We start from the raw sequence: 13,983 nt of genomic DNA on the forward strand, positions 1-13,983 counted from the left end.
CAAGGCACTGTTCATGCTGTAGGAAACAGTCTCCTTCCTGAGATAAAAGGAACTCCTCAAAGCAAGCTATACCCAAGCCTTCAAAACTCAATCATCCTTCAAGTATTTACCCAAATCCTCACCATTGTGATGATAATCTTGTCAAACTGTGCAAGTTGACCTAACCTTTTAGCATGCAAGTGTAATAGATCTGAAGATTCTATTCCATCCTGCTATCTCATCAGAAAAGCTACCTTGCTAGTTTCCTTTCTGAAAGGGCATACCTTTCAAAGGCACACCTGCTAGCTGAGCTGGACTTACAGGAGTTTGGGCGATGAGGTCTGTAAAGTCTTGCATGGAGATGAGAATGAGGTCCTGTAGCTGTAAGGTCATGAGTGTAGCAGCACAGTTGAAAAAAGAGTCCAATTTGGCACTGCTCTTGCCAGTTGGCAATTGCTTTTTCTTATTGCCTTGGTAATAAATATTCTGCACTTCTGGAAACCACCTTGAAAGAAGAAAAGACATTTAGAAGTCAATACCCTCAGTGTATTATTCCACTTACATTAGGCATTAACAGTAAATTCTAGACAGCCAAAGGCCTTCATAAAGGGGTTTATTGCTAAGTGACATTATCCACTCTCTGAGCCGTAAGTGATAGAGTATTTCACTTCTCCAAGGAAAAGAAATTTTAAATCATAACCAATAGAAAATGACTCAACGATGGGGTGCTGTAAGACATAAATCTACCCTTGCAATTATAGTTCCTGCAGGTTTTGGAGAAATATGGGCAATAACCTTACTAGACACTTCTCTCCAGGCTCTTAAATGGTCCCCATGGAATATCTGTTAGTTTAAAGCCATAGAGTGAGTAAATGATCAAAGAGCTAGCTTATACCAAGTTAAACTCACATGGTATGCCATGTTCCCAATTCGCATTTAGCTTTAAAACAAGGCACAAATCAAAAACATCATGGATTTTATTTTCCCAATTTCCCTTAATGTGAAATACTGAAAGAATGACTGTTTTAAAATGAAGTTTCAAAGGTGCATGTGTCCTTGTAATAAAAGAATAATGGTGCAATTTCATATGTAGCTACCTCATGCTGAAAAATCACTGACATTTCCAGCTTATAAAATCCTTGTTGGTACTGCAAGATTAAAGAACACTGATACTTTCTGCCATGAGGTATAATGAACTTTTAAACAATAGTTGATAGAAATGACCAGCGTGTCCTAACAGAAAAAAATCTAAGTTTTAAATATAAACTTTTGCTCTACATGTACTGCAAGTCCACTTATGTCCTAAGCACAGTGTTTCAGAAGGTAGTTTTCTCTCATAATGATGAAAGCAGTGGGTGTGTCTTGGGAAATAGCTAGAAGTCAAAGGACAGAGAGACCCTTTACATTTAAATCTTGGAGAAAGACTTTACACTGAAAATAGTAATTGCCAAAGTCCTAGCAGAAGCATCTGAGGTAGAAATAGGGTAAAAAAAACTAAAAGAACTCATGCTATGTTTCTACAAGCCGAAGGTCAAAGGATGCTCAGAGGGGAGGACAATAGAGATAAGAGTCATGATGCAAATTTTCAAAACAAATTAAGAAGCCGTATTCGTTATTTTGTCAACAAATGAGAGGTACTAAAATGAAGGGGAACATTTACAGAAACACGGGAATGGAGACGTCATTTATAATTTGCAAGGGACTATCTCAATGACTCTCAACCTGTGGGTTGTGACCCCTTTGAGAGTCAAATGACTCTCTCACAGAGGTCATATGTCAGATATCCTGCATGTCATATATGCATATGTATATTATTATTACTCATAACAGTAGCAAAATTACAGTTACGAAGTAGCAACAAAATAATTTTATGGTAGGGGGTCACCACAGCCTGAAGAACTGTATTGAAGGGTCACAGCATGAGGAAGTTGAGAACCACTGCGCTATCTAAATATTGGGTGACAGCCAGCTAGGAAGATAGCTTAGCTGGTGTCTTAGTTAGGGTTTTATTGCTGTGAACAGACACCAAGGCAAGCCTTATAAAAACATTTAATTGGGGCTGGCTTACAGGTTCAGAGGTTCAGTCCATTATCATCAAGGTGGGAGCATGGCAGCACCTAGGCAGGCCTGGTGCAGGAGGAGCTCAGAGTTCTACATCATCATCTGAAGGCTGCTAGCAGAATACTGGCTTCCAGGCAGCTAGGGTGAGGATCTTATGCCCACACCCACAATGGCACACCTACTCCAACCAGATCACATCTATTCCAACAAGGCCACACCTCTAAATGGTGCCACTCCCTGGTCCAAGAATATACAAACCATCACAGCTGGTCCTTTCTGTGTAAGCATGAGGACCTGAGTTCAGTCCCTAGAACACACATTAAAACACCAATAAAACAGTGCACTCTAGACTCCAGTGTTGGTTGGGTAGAGACTGGAGGATCTCTGGGGTTTCCAGAGAGCCAGTAAAGTCAAATCCACACACCTCAGCCAATAAGAAAACCTGTCTCTAAAAACAAGGTGGAGACATCTAAGGACAACATCACATTCACATGTGTGTGCATCTCAACTCACATGATTGCTTGCATGTATATATGTGCATGTGTGTGCAAACACACACACAGTAAAAATGGGTCTGCCCATGGCAGAAGCAATGGGAATTAAGATGAAAGGGACATGGGCTGGTGAGATGGCTCAGTGGGTAAGAGCACCCGACTGCTCTTCCGAAGGTCCAGAGTTCAAATCCCAGCAACCACATGGTGGCTCACAACCATCCGTAACGAGATCTGGCGCCCTCTTCTGGAGTGTCTGAAGACAGCTACAGTGTACTTACATATAATAAATAAATAAATCTAAAAAAAAAAAAGATGAAAGGGACACAGATGGCATCTCAATGAATGGTAGTCAGAAAATAGGTCTTAATAGATATAAAAAGATTGAGCTTCAAAATTAGAAATCAAAACATGATGCCTGGAGAGTCACAAGTATGTGGAGATAAGCTATACACAGACATAAATAGACAAAAATCACAAGACCAATTACAAAAATAATTTGAGTGAGTATGACATTAATACTAAACTGAGGAATAAACAAACATCAATGAACAGTGGGAATTTTTAGCTCTAAGCATCTATATTAAAATACAAGCAAATTCCACTAGAAATTAAAAAAAAAAAAAAGGAGCAAACTAAACTCAAGACAAGAAGGGACCATGGTCATGTGATGGAAGCAAGTCCTCATTTGAGGTTCCCTCTTCACAAGTGTCTTTAGTTTGTATCAAGTTGACAAAAACTAACCAGCACAGTGCTATACCATAGACAAGCCTTAAAAACATGCTGGCCACATACAGCTGAAATGTCATTTCCCAAATAGAAAAGTTAACAGAGACAAAACTAGGATCAGCAGGGTCTTGTGGGATGGAGAACAACGGGGCGGCCTACCAAGAGAGAAAATGTTGCTTTGGGGCAAAGAAAACCTTCTGGAACTTAGTGGTGATGACTGCCGAGCTGTATGAATACTATATAAGCCATAGCTCTACACCTATACAAAAGTGAATGTCATGGTAAGTAAATAATATCTCAAAAAATAGTACTCTGCTATGATCAGTGTGGAGGGAATGAGAAACTGTAGATGAACAATAGGGATTTTTAAAAGCCACAGAGTTTAGGGTGCTCTGGCAATGGTCCAGACCAAGAACCTCAGACTTAGAAGAGAGTACGTAATTGTTATGGACATGATGTGACTTGAACATGGGTGGATATGCTCTGTATATGTTTGGCAAGGGCCTGGAGCTCAGAGGACAGATATGATGCTGCAGTGGGTCAGCCCAATGGAATGATGGAATTGATGTAGATGTAAAGATGAGAAGGCCTCAGGGAGTCCCCCTTTTAGGAGACTATGAGGTGAAGAGAGACAGAAAAAACTGCAGGGGTGTGAATGAAGAGCTAGAAAAGCAGAAGTGCAGAGACATGCAGTTCTAGAAAGTGGACAGAGCACAGCAGCTGCTGAGGGCCAGGGGCACCTGCAGGGCACTAGTTCACTTCACTAGTTTGTCTGCTGTGAGCTGGTTTCTGCCTTTCAGAAATGATGAACACATCCTGGCTCACCAAATGGTGCTTCCAGTCAGTGTGAATGCACCAGGAGTGTGAACACACAATGATAACCAATCTACATTCTTATCAGAAAAGAAGTCAATGAAGTTTTGAGCTCTACTCTATTCTGTGACACCATCTCATTCAAGTTTGAGCTGGGGTTTGTCCCCAGAACTACAGGCTGAGGTAATTCATCCATGCCCTATCCTGAAGATGTCATCATCTGCTGTGCACTGTTTTACAGCTCCATTCTTTATCTGCTCTCTACTTTTATTTTTCTGTCAACTATATATAATTTAATATATAATAAAATAAAAAGGTTAACTTTTTAAAAGTATTATTATTTTAATTTATTGGAGAAAAAATAAAAAATATATTTAATCTTAAATGATCAACATACATTTCTACTTAACTTTTAGAAATCGTGAGGTGGTCAAAACTTTTGTGTCTTTTGTTAATTTTAATTTGACCTAATTTTAATGTCCTGTATTTAATAAATTAATGATCAAGCTAAAGACAATTGTCCTATGTGACCCCATGTAATTGTCTGGCAATTACATGGGGCCTATGTAATTAGTTATCATATGTGTCTATTCCATTCTGAAGGACCAATCCAAGGAGATATTTAATTGTTTTTTAATAGATCTAATATCATTGAGGTCACAAACTTTTTAAAGCCATATGCATTCCCTTCTGGGTCATCCTCTAAATGTTTTTATGTTCCCCACCCAAAGCCATGAGAGAGCACAGCTTGTGCCTGGTATGTAGATATCACACAAAGCCTGGTGGTGACTAGAGCATGATCATTTCTGCCTGGTGTCCACCAGCTCACAGTGCAGAAGCCATAGCAACAAATTTACAAGAAGGCCTCTGATAGTGACAAGCATTTTAACTTCTTTCTACTCGTTGCTGTCCGCAACATCTGGACATGTTACAGACCAAGATAATTAAGGACAAATTTAAATCTGAGACAGAAATGTGTTTTTAAAAAAACAAACAAATCCTGTTAAAGTGGATTTTCTAAAAGTTGTTGAAATGAAACACTTCACCAATCACATCTCTAAGCTTAAACATTCCTACTGAGAGTCCAAAACGTTACGTTTTAAGTAGCGTCTCCTTGGCAGATTCCGTATGTTTAATGACAATGTTCTGAAATTCTGACAGCTCTAATGCATCCTGGCGCTTGTGAAACTCTTCTATGTCAACTAAACGTAATTTCCTGCAAGAGATAAAAATAAACAGCAATTTAAGATAAAGATTTTGTGGTATTTATGATTTTGCTAATTTGTCTGTTCTGAAAAATACCATATTCCTAGATTTATCAATCAAAATCTGTACTCTATAAAACTCAACTGTCAAGAACATGAGATTTTCTGTGGTGGTCAGTTTTCTGTTGCTGTGACACAATGCCAGAGAAAGACAAGAACAGAATGGTTGTTTTGGTTCCTGATTTCCAAAGTTTCAGTTCATGATCTGTTGCTTGGCTCTCTTGTTTCAGGGTCTGTGGTGAAGCAGAGCTTCATGGTGGAGTGACAACGGTGACACAGAAGTGTTCAGCTCATGGCAGCTGGGAGGAGGGAGGCCAAGGCAGCTGGGAAAAAGGGGGAAAGGCAAAGAGCTTTTGAAAGTAAAGGACCTGAGGACAAGATACAGTCTCTGAGGGCAGGCCTCCGGGATCCACTCTTCAGCTAAGACCCACCTCCTTAGTTCCTGAGTTTCCTTCATTTCCCAACAGGCCTATGGATGATGAGCTCACAAACTGATTAATCTACTGAGGCCAGAACCCTCTCCATCCATTCTCTCCCCGCAGCCTTCTCTGAATACTGAGTAACTGAGAACAAGCCTGAAGTTGAAACATATGAGCCTCATAGGGGACCTTTCAGACCCAAACCATAACAGTGACTGAAATTTTAAAGTTTTATATATATATTCAACAGGAATATGACATTGGGGAGCATCACTGCTAAGTGGAATTTGGTGAGAATTTAAACTGAACTTTCACAGAAACCAGAGGGTTAGAACAGAAATGGTGATAAAGCTTGATGCATTCAGAGCTGGCTTCTTTTTTATTATTATTAAATATTTTCTTCATTTACATTTCAAATGCTATACTGAAAGTCCCCTATACCCTCCCCCCATCCTGCTCCCCAGCCCACCCACTCCTGCTTTCTGGCCCTGGCATTCCCCTGTACTGGGGCATATAATCTTCGCAAGACCAAGGGCCTCTCTTCTCATTGATGGCTGACTAGGCCATCTTCTGCTACATATGCAACTAGAGACACAAGCTCTGGGGATACTGGTTAGTTCATATTATTTTTCCTCCTTTAGGGTTGCAGACCCCTTTAGCTCCTTGGTTACTTTCTCTAGCTCTTCCATTGGGGGCCCTGTGTTCCATCCAATAGATGACTGTGAGCATCCACTTCTGTATTTGCCAGGCACTGGCACAGCCTCACAAGAGAGAGCTATATCAGGGTCCTGTCAGCAAAATCTTGCTGGCATATGCTGGCTTCTAATACCAAGTAATAACAGTTCTTCAAAAGGAAGCCCTGAGGTTCAGGGAGCCTGGGAAGGGGAAGCTCTCTGCCAAAGAAGCCCCAGATCCCTCAAATCCTACACCTTTGTGAATATATAAAGACACAGGACTTGCTGAATCCCAGATCAGTCACAGGGATGCTTGTAAGATACTTTGGGGGGAAATAATAGAACATATCTTCATTTATATGTAAAACACTTGTTAAACACTTACGCTTTAAGATGTTGCAACAAATCACCCATTATAGAATGTGTCTGTGGGATGCATGTATATATGAGGGTGTCTTAGTTTGGGATTTACTGCTGTGAAGAAATGCCATGACCAAGAACTCTTATAAAGGACAACATTTAATTGGGGCTGGCTTACAGGTTCAGTGGTTCAGAGTTTTACTCCATCATCAGCAAGGCAGGAGCAATGAAGCATGTACTCAGGCATGGTGTGGGAGCAGCTGAGAGTTCTACATCTTGATCTGAAGGCTGCTAGGAGAAGCCTGGCTTTTCTGCACTGAGCAGAGCTTCAAACCCCACCCCCATGGTGATGCACTTCCTTCAACAAAGCCACACTTCCTGATAGTGCCATTCCCTGGGCCAAGCATATTCAATCCACCACAGGGGGCATCCACAGGCATATGCTTAAATGACCACAGAACAATGTAGAAAATGTCCTCAGCACTGCAACTGTTCAGTGTGTCACTTCTTTGGCTTGTGAGGAGGAAACACGAAGGGTGGCATCACAGTTCTCATAGGTGCAGGGATGCCCCAGGTTTTAGGGGGTCTAAAGGAAGGTTGTCTTTAAGAAATCTAAAAGTGTGTTACTTCAGTAAAGTTTAAACCATGTCTCCATATCAGCATATTGCTGGAGAGGAGTACTTCTGTGAGTTTGTAACAGGCCTCTGAGAAAGAGAGCATGTTAAGTTAGAGTCCCCAGGCCACATGGCAGGTCCTCTTCTGCTGAAGGGGCAAAGCTTGTTGTTCCAGATGCACCAAGGAACCTTTATATCCACCTCTGCTAAACCCTTTCTGTCCACAGCTGCTCGGGCCCCACTAGAAACTCCTGGGAGGCAGGCGACACTCTCCATCAGCTGTCAGGGAACTTCAGTGCAGGCTGTTAATTTGAGCAATGTTTATCACGTTTGTGAACTGTTCTGAGCACTGCAGCAGCTAATGTTAAGGGTCACTGAAAACAAGGAATGGACACTAAGTCCCCTAGCTAGGAGTATCCTTAAACCACCCACGGTGATTAGACAGAGAAGACATGTACGATGAGTTAGATGTAAAAGACAGTGTTCACTTATTATTCTATATGTTACATATTATTTATTAAAACCACATTTTCATATTTGTAGTATATTTTTAATTTACAATTAAAATAATAAAAAAATAAACCAGATAGGACTAAAAATGTATCTTTTAAAAAAAAAATTAGAAAGAGGGCATAGATGATGGCTTAGTGGTTAAAAGCACCTATTATTGCACAAACCCAGGTCATCTCCTAGAACCAACACTGCAGGCTTACAGTCAACCCTAACTCCAGACCTGGGGAAATCCAACGACCTCCCCAGACACCCAGCATACAGTATACACACATATAGTACACATATAGTATACACACATATAGTATACACACATAGCTGTAGGCAAAGCACTCACAGGCATTAAATAAATAAACCCAAGCTTTTCTTAGTTTCAAAAAGCCCAGAAATACTCACTTAAAAGTGCTATGCCACAGATCTAGCACAGCCAGCATCATAGGGTTCATTGCATTCAAGTGATCCCTAATGTAACTGCATGCAGATAGGAAAGACCTCCTCCATGGCTTTGGCAAGACTTCTATTCTGAAACAGAAAAAAAGAAAAACTGAATTATCTTCCCTAAAAATCAAAAGCAGCATTGGTTTGGGCATTTGGCTCAGTAGTAGAGCACTTGCCTAGATCACCCAAGATCCTGTGTCTAGTCCTAAGCCCTACAAAAAGTATTTTTTATAATAAAGATATATTTTGAGTAATAATCATTTTTGTTCTAATATCATCTCTTAGAAATTACAAAATAGGGGCTGGAGAGATGTCTCAGCGGTTAAGAGCACTTTGACTGTTCTTCTAAAGGTCCTGAGTTCAAACCCCAGCAACCACATGGTGGCTCACAACCACCCGTAGTGAGATCTGGTGCCCTCTTCTGGTGTGTTCGAAGACAGCTACAGTGTACTTACATGTGATATTAAATAAATCTTTAAAAAAAAAAGAAATTACAAAATATTTACCTACAAATATGTATCAGATATGCAGCTTGGTCTTCATGTGGGTCCCCCAACAACTGTAGCAGGGGCTGTCTCTGAATCTGTTGCCTGCCTGTGGATCCCATTCCCCTAACTGCTCTGATTTGTCTGGTCTCAGTGGGAGAGAATACACCTAGCCCTGCAGAGATGTGCCTCAGGGGAGGAGATGGAGGGTGGGGCTGTGGTCAGGATGTAAAGTTCATAAATTAATGAATGAAAAAAAGTAGGAGAAATTGCAAAATATGTAATTATATTCTACAATATATACTCTGTGGTTAGCACAACTTAATCTTGACAATAATCATGAAGTTTGTTTTAAATATTTAAATACAAGGTATTTTTGTCTCTAAATACCTTTGAATGTGTAAATAATGTACAATGATAAACTGCAAGCAATGGCAAGCTAATTTTTCTAAATGGAGACTAGAGCTTCACTTCAGTTGCTGTGATATAATACTCTGACAAAAGGCAATGTGAGGGAAAGAGAAGTTTTCAGTTTACAATTCCAAGTTGTAGCCCATTGTAGAAGGAAAGTCACAAAGGAAAAAGCTCAGAACAGCTATTGCATCATATACAGTCAAGAGCAAAGAGCTAATATATGCATGCTGAATAGTTCAGAGCTCAATGTAGATAATGGAGTCACCAACAATGGGCTAAGTTTTCTTCTATACATGAACAACCAGGACAATCCTCCACTGATATGCTTATAAGACAACCTGATATAGATAGTTCTTTATTAGAATTCTCATCCTGGTGATTCTAAATTGTCAAATTGACAGTTAAAGCCAAATCATTTACAAATCACGCACGTGCACTTGCGCACACACACACAACCATTCTTATTTGAAAACATATTTTCAAATATATTTACATGTTTTCAAATATGTAAGATATCCTCTGTGGGATATCCTTACCATATTTGGACTTCTGAGATTTCTGGCTCTATGATGCTAGAAAAGCAACACATTTGGATTCTGATTTTATTCTGAGCTGGCTTTGAAGATGCTAGGCAGTGCACTGTGGGGTAGCCCACTGTGCAGCTGGCAAGGTACTCATGAATGGATCTGTAGCACACTGTATCACTAAACTGTGGTACTCCATGGTCAGGTATATCAAATACATGTTTGATTTATAGTATTTTCAATCATCTGTATACTTGAATATGTTCACTTTATGTCCATAATTTTATCATCAATTTTGTTTAACACTTGATTTAGGCAGTCAAGATTTCTTCTTTTCCCTACATCTGGTTGTTGCATAAATATAACCACTAATATAATTCCCAAGTCTCCTACATAGGCCTACTTGATGGCCCAAGTGCCACACATGATGACCCCACATAACAAAGAGAAATCAGATTCCATTGTCCCGCTCCCTAACTGGCAGTTAGTGTGTCACCTCTATAGTAGGAAGAAAATGAGGACAGGAGACAGAAATGAGACAGGCAATTTAATGACTGGATTTTATTGTTGTCTTTGGCCATAAGCCTAAATAAATAAATAAATAAATAAATAAATAAATAAAGTCCATGGTTAGAGGCAAGAAATGCTAGAAACATGAGGCAGTGTGTGATCTTTCATCTAGTTCCTCAATGAGTTTATGACCACCTATTCAAATGGGAGAATACTACAATGGCCTTGACAGGGCTCTCTAGTAGCTGTTAGGTGAGATCACTTCTCTGGTTGAGTATGCCAAGCTGACAACCCAAGCTACAAAAGCATAAATGGGTTAATTCAGTTGTGTGACAACATATTTTGATTAAGAAACAACAACCAACCAAACCAAAACAAAACAAAACAAAAACTCTTACATTCAAAGAAAAGGGAATTGTTTGCTGGACCTCACAGTCAAAAATAATAATGCACCTTAAGGTCACTTAAATTTAAGACTGCTATCCTACTGTGTGTTCAATCTATTTGTTTAATCTGCTTTTAAGTGAACAATGTAAAAACAAACCTTAGATTTCTTATGTAATTAACTGTTACAATCTAAATTAATACATAGCTGTAATCTTAAATTACATACACTTCCTGGGATAATAATTTAATAAAAATAGGAGGAAAAAGTAACATTACAAAGATTCCTGTAAATATCCCTCATTCTTTCCCCCATGAGATGGTTTCTGTATTGTTTAATAAAAGAGAAGGGGTAAATCCCTTTATTTGGGACACACACAGCAATGAGGGAGGGGGGGGAGATTTGCAAGACAACATTCAGGAAGCCCTTTATTAGGGACAAGCTCACAGGGATACACACAGAGACAAAGAGACAGGGACACTCAGAATCATGAGACAATATTCAGAGAGGCTCAGGTTCACACTCATATAGCAGAAAGGCAGAACAACAACAACAACAGAAAAAAAAATACAAAGGAAGAGTAGAGTAGAGAATTGAAATCTGGGCTCCCTCTTGATTAAATGACACTAAGGAGAAATGTATTTGTTTATTTCCTTAATCTGACATCAACATACTATGGGTGATTGAGTTTACCAAGGTGTTCAGACTGAGCCAAGTTGTTTGAACAGTCAATCACTACACCAAAGAATCACTCCACAAGAAAGTGGAATTTCCTCTAGGAAGGCAGGCTCACCTTAAACCATACTAAAAAGAGGGGGAAAATAATTAGCCCTTTGATAAGTATGGTGGTTTGAAAATGCTTGGCCCAGGGAGTGGCACTATTAAGAAGTATGGCCTTGTTGGAGCAAGTGTAGCCCTTTTGGAGTAAGTGTGTCATGGTGGACATGAACTTTGAAACCTTTTTCCTAACTGCCTAGAAAACAGTCTGCTCCTAGCTTTCTTTGGATGAATATGTAGAACTCTCAGGTTGTCCTTCACCATGCCTGTCTGGGCACTGCCATGCTTCTTACCATGATGATAATGGACTCTGAACCTCTGAACCCATAAGCCAACCCCAATTAAATGTTGCCTTTATAAGATATGCCTTGGTCATGATATCTCTTCACAGCAATGGCAACCCTAACACAATGAGATAGTATATTTTTCCTTCCCATAGTTTTCACCTTAGCAGAGTCCCTGAAGAAAATATATATTTAAATAAAATAAATAAAAATATAGATAATATTTATAAATATGTAATATAAAAATATATAAAGCACATATATGAGAAATGTATGCATATATGAGGAAATGCAAGCATGAGGGGATCTCTTTTAAATCTGGCAGTAGTTATATATCATTTGTCATACAGAGTGAATGCCATTAGGACACATGCTCACTTACTCAGCACGGTGAGGTGGGAGTTCAGTTATCTTGCCATCATCATCTTTTTCTCTGGGATCTTTTAAAACAAAGTCAACTAAGAAAAAAATTGAAAAGTTGGGATAAATAACCTTAGATTAATTACAGCATATTTCTGAGAAAAATAATTCTATTAAAATTAATCACTTAAACTGTGTTAGTTCTGTAGTGAAGAGAAATTTATACATTTATGAGACAATTTTGTGAGGAAAAAGGTCCGTGTCTGTGATCTTTTTCTTAACAATGTGTTCCTATTGCTTCATTTGGAAGTGATAACTGACTTTAATATTATATTTCCCTTTATAGTTATTCCATCAAAAGCACTCTTGTTCAATTGTAGGTCAGCAAAAAGAGGAGAATTTCTTCCCCTTGGAAAAGCACACATTGCCTTTTTGCATTTGAAACTACATAAGAGTGTCACACAGGAATTATAAAATCAGCAGAGCAAGCTCCCTCTGCTCCTGTCTGCTGTGTCTTCAATCACAAGCAGCTAATTTTCCTGCCTGTCTTTCAAGATGCACTTTCTACAATGCAAAAATGTGCTGCTGCCCCCTGCTTAAAATTCTTCAGACTGTCCTGTTACATTCAAATGCTTTAAAGAGAGGCACTCAAGCCCTTTTCAGATACTTTCCCTTTCCCCAAATGCACCTTAGGCTCTGGCCATCATAGTGGCTCACAAGTCTAGAACAGCCTTTGTCTGCATTGTTTGTGTCATTGCCTGGACTAAACATATTAGCTAGAAGACATTTCTCAAGTTTCAAGACTCCATTCAGGAGCTGGGAATGCTATACACTTGGATCCCAAGGACTAAGTAGACAGAGGCCAGAGGATCACAGGTTCAAAACCACCCTAAGCTAGATAGCAAGTTAAGGTCAGTCTTGGCTACTTGGGGAGACCCTGTTTCACCCCCATCTCCCATGCTACAACTGCAGAGTTGGTTAAGAAGATTCTAGAGTGTACCCTAAGTCAAGATGACCTTCTCTTCCTTTGGTCTCCTCCTCACTGAATTTGGTGTTCTCTTTCATACTGCCTGTTCTCTGGAAGGCTAAATCACTCAATGCATTCTGATTTCACCAGCCTTTAGTGGGGCACTCATCATGAATGCTCTATCACAACTATCACAAACAACTGGAAACCCTTTCTTAAAAGTACATATTCTAAGCCAGGTAGTGGTGGCACATGCCTTTAATCCCAGCATCTGGGAGGCAGAGGCAGGCAGATTTCTGAGTTCAAGGCCAGCCTTGTCTACAGAGTGAGTTCTAGGACAGCCAGAGCTATACAGAGAAACCCTAACTGGAAAAAAAGAAAAGAAAAGAAAAGAAAAGAAAAGAAAAGAAAAGAAAAGAAAAGAAAAGAAAAGAAGGAGGAGGAGGAGGAGGAGGAGGAGGAAGGAGGAAGGAGAAGGAGGAAGGAGGAAGGAGGAAGGAGGAAGGAGGAAGGAGGAAGGAGGAAGGAGGAAGGAGGAAGGAGGAAGGAGGAAGGAGGAAGGAGGAAGGAGGAAGGAGGAAGGAGGAAGGAGGAAGGAGGAAGGAAGGAAGGAAGGAAGGAAGGAAGGAAGGAAGGAAGGAAGGAAGGAAGAAGAAGAAGAAGAAGAAGAAGAAGAACAAGAAGAAGAACAAGAAGAAGAACAAGAAGAAGAACAAGAAGAACAAGAACAAGAAGAACAAGAACAAGAAGAACAAGAACAAGAAGAACAAGAACAAGAAGAACAAGAACAAGAAGAACAAGAACAAGAAGAACAAGAACAAGAAGAAGAACAAGAACAAGAACAAGAACAAGAACAAGAAGAACAAGAAGAACAAGAAGAACAAGAAGAAGAACAAGAAGAAGAACAAGAACAAGAAGAAGAAC

The 13,983-nt window shown here is 39.7% G+C and overlaps 1 protein-coding gene across 2 annotated transcripts in view; it reads right to left on the reverse strand.

The window, feature by feature from the left end:
* Positions 1–13,983, reverse strand: part of LOC110288425 (dynein axonemal heavy chain 7-like) — a 356,931-nt gene that overhangs the window by 268,099 nt on the left and 74,849 nt on the right. For both annotated transcript variants that reach the window (XM_085837237.1, XM_085837233.1), the window contains 4 exons: positions 12,115–12,190; positions 8,312–8,437; positions 5,170–5,289; positions 301–484 (listed from right to left, as the gene is read on the reverse strand). In XM_085837237.1, coding sequence (XP_085693363.1) covers positions 301–484; positions 5,170–5,289; positions 8,312–8,437; positions 12,115–12,190 — 506 coding nt within the window. The remainder of the gene's footprint in view (positions 1–300; positions 485–5,169; positions 5,290–8,311; positions 8,438–12,114; positions 12,191–13,983) is intronic.

Source organism: Mus caroli, unplaced genomic scaffold (assembly GCF_978045245.1).
Source record: "Mus caroli unplaced genomic scaffold, Mus_caroli_1 scaffold_1, whole genome shotgun sequence".
Classification (NCBI taxonomy): domain Eukaryota; kingdom Metazoa; phylum Chordata; class Mammalia; order Rodentia; family Muridae; genus Mus; species Mus caroli.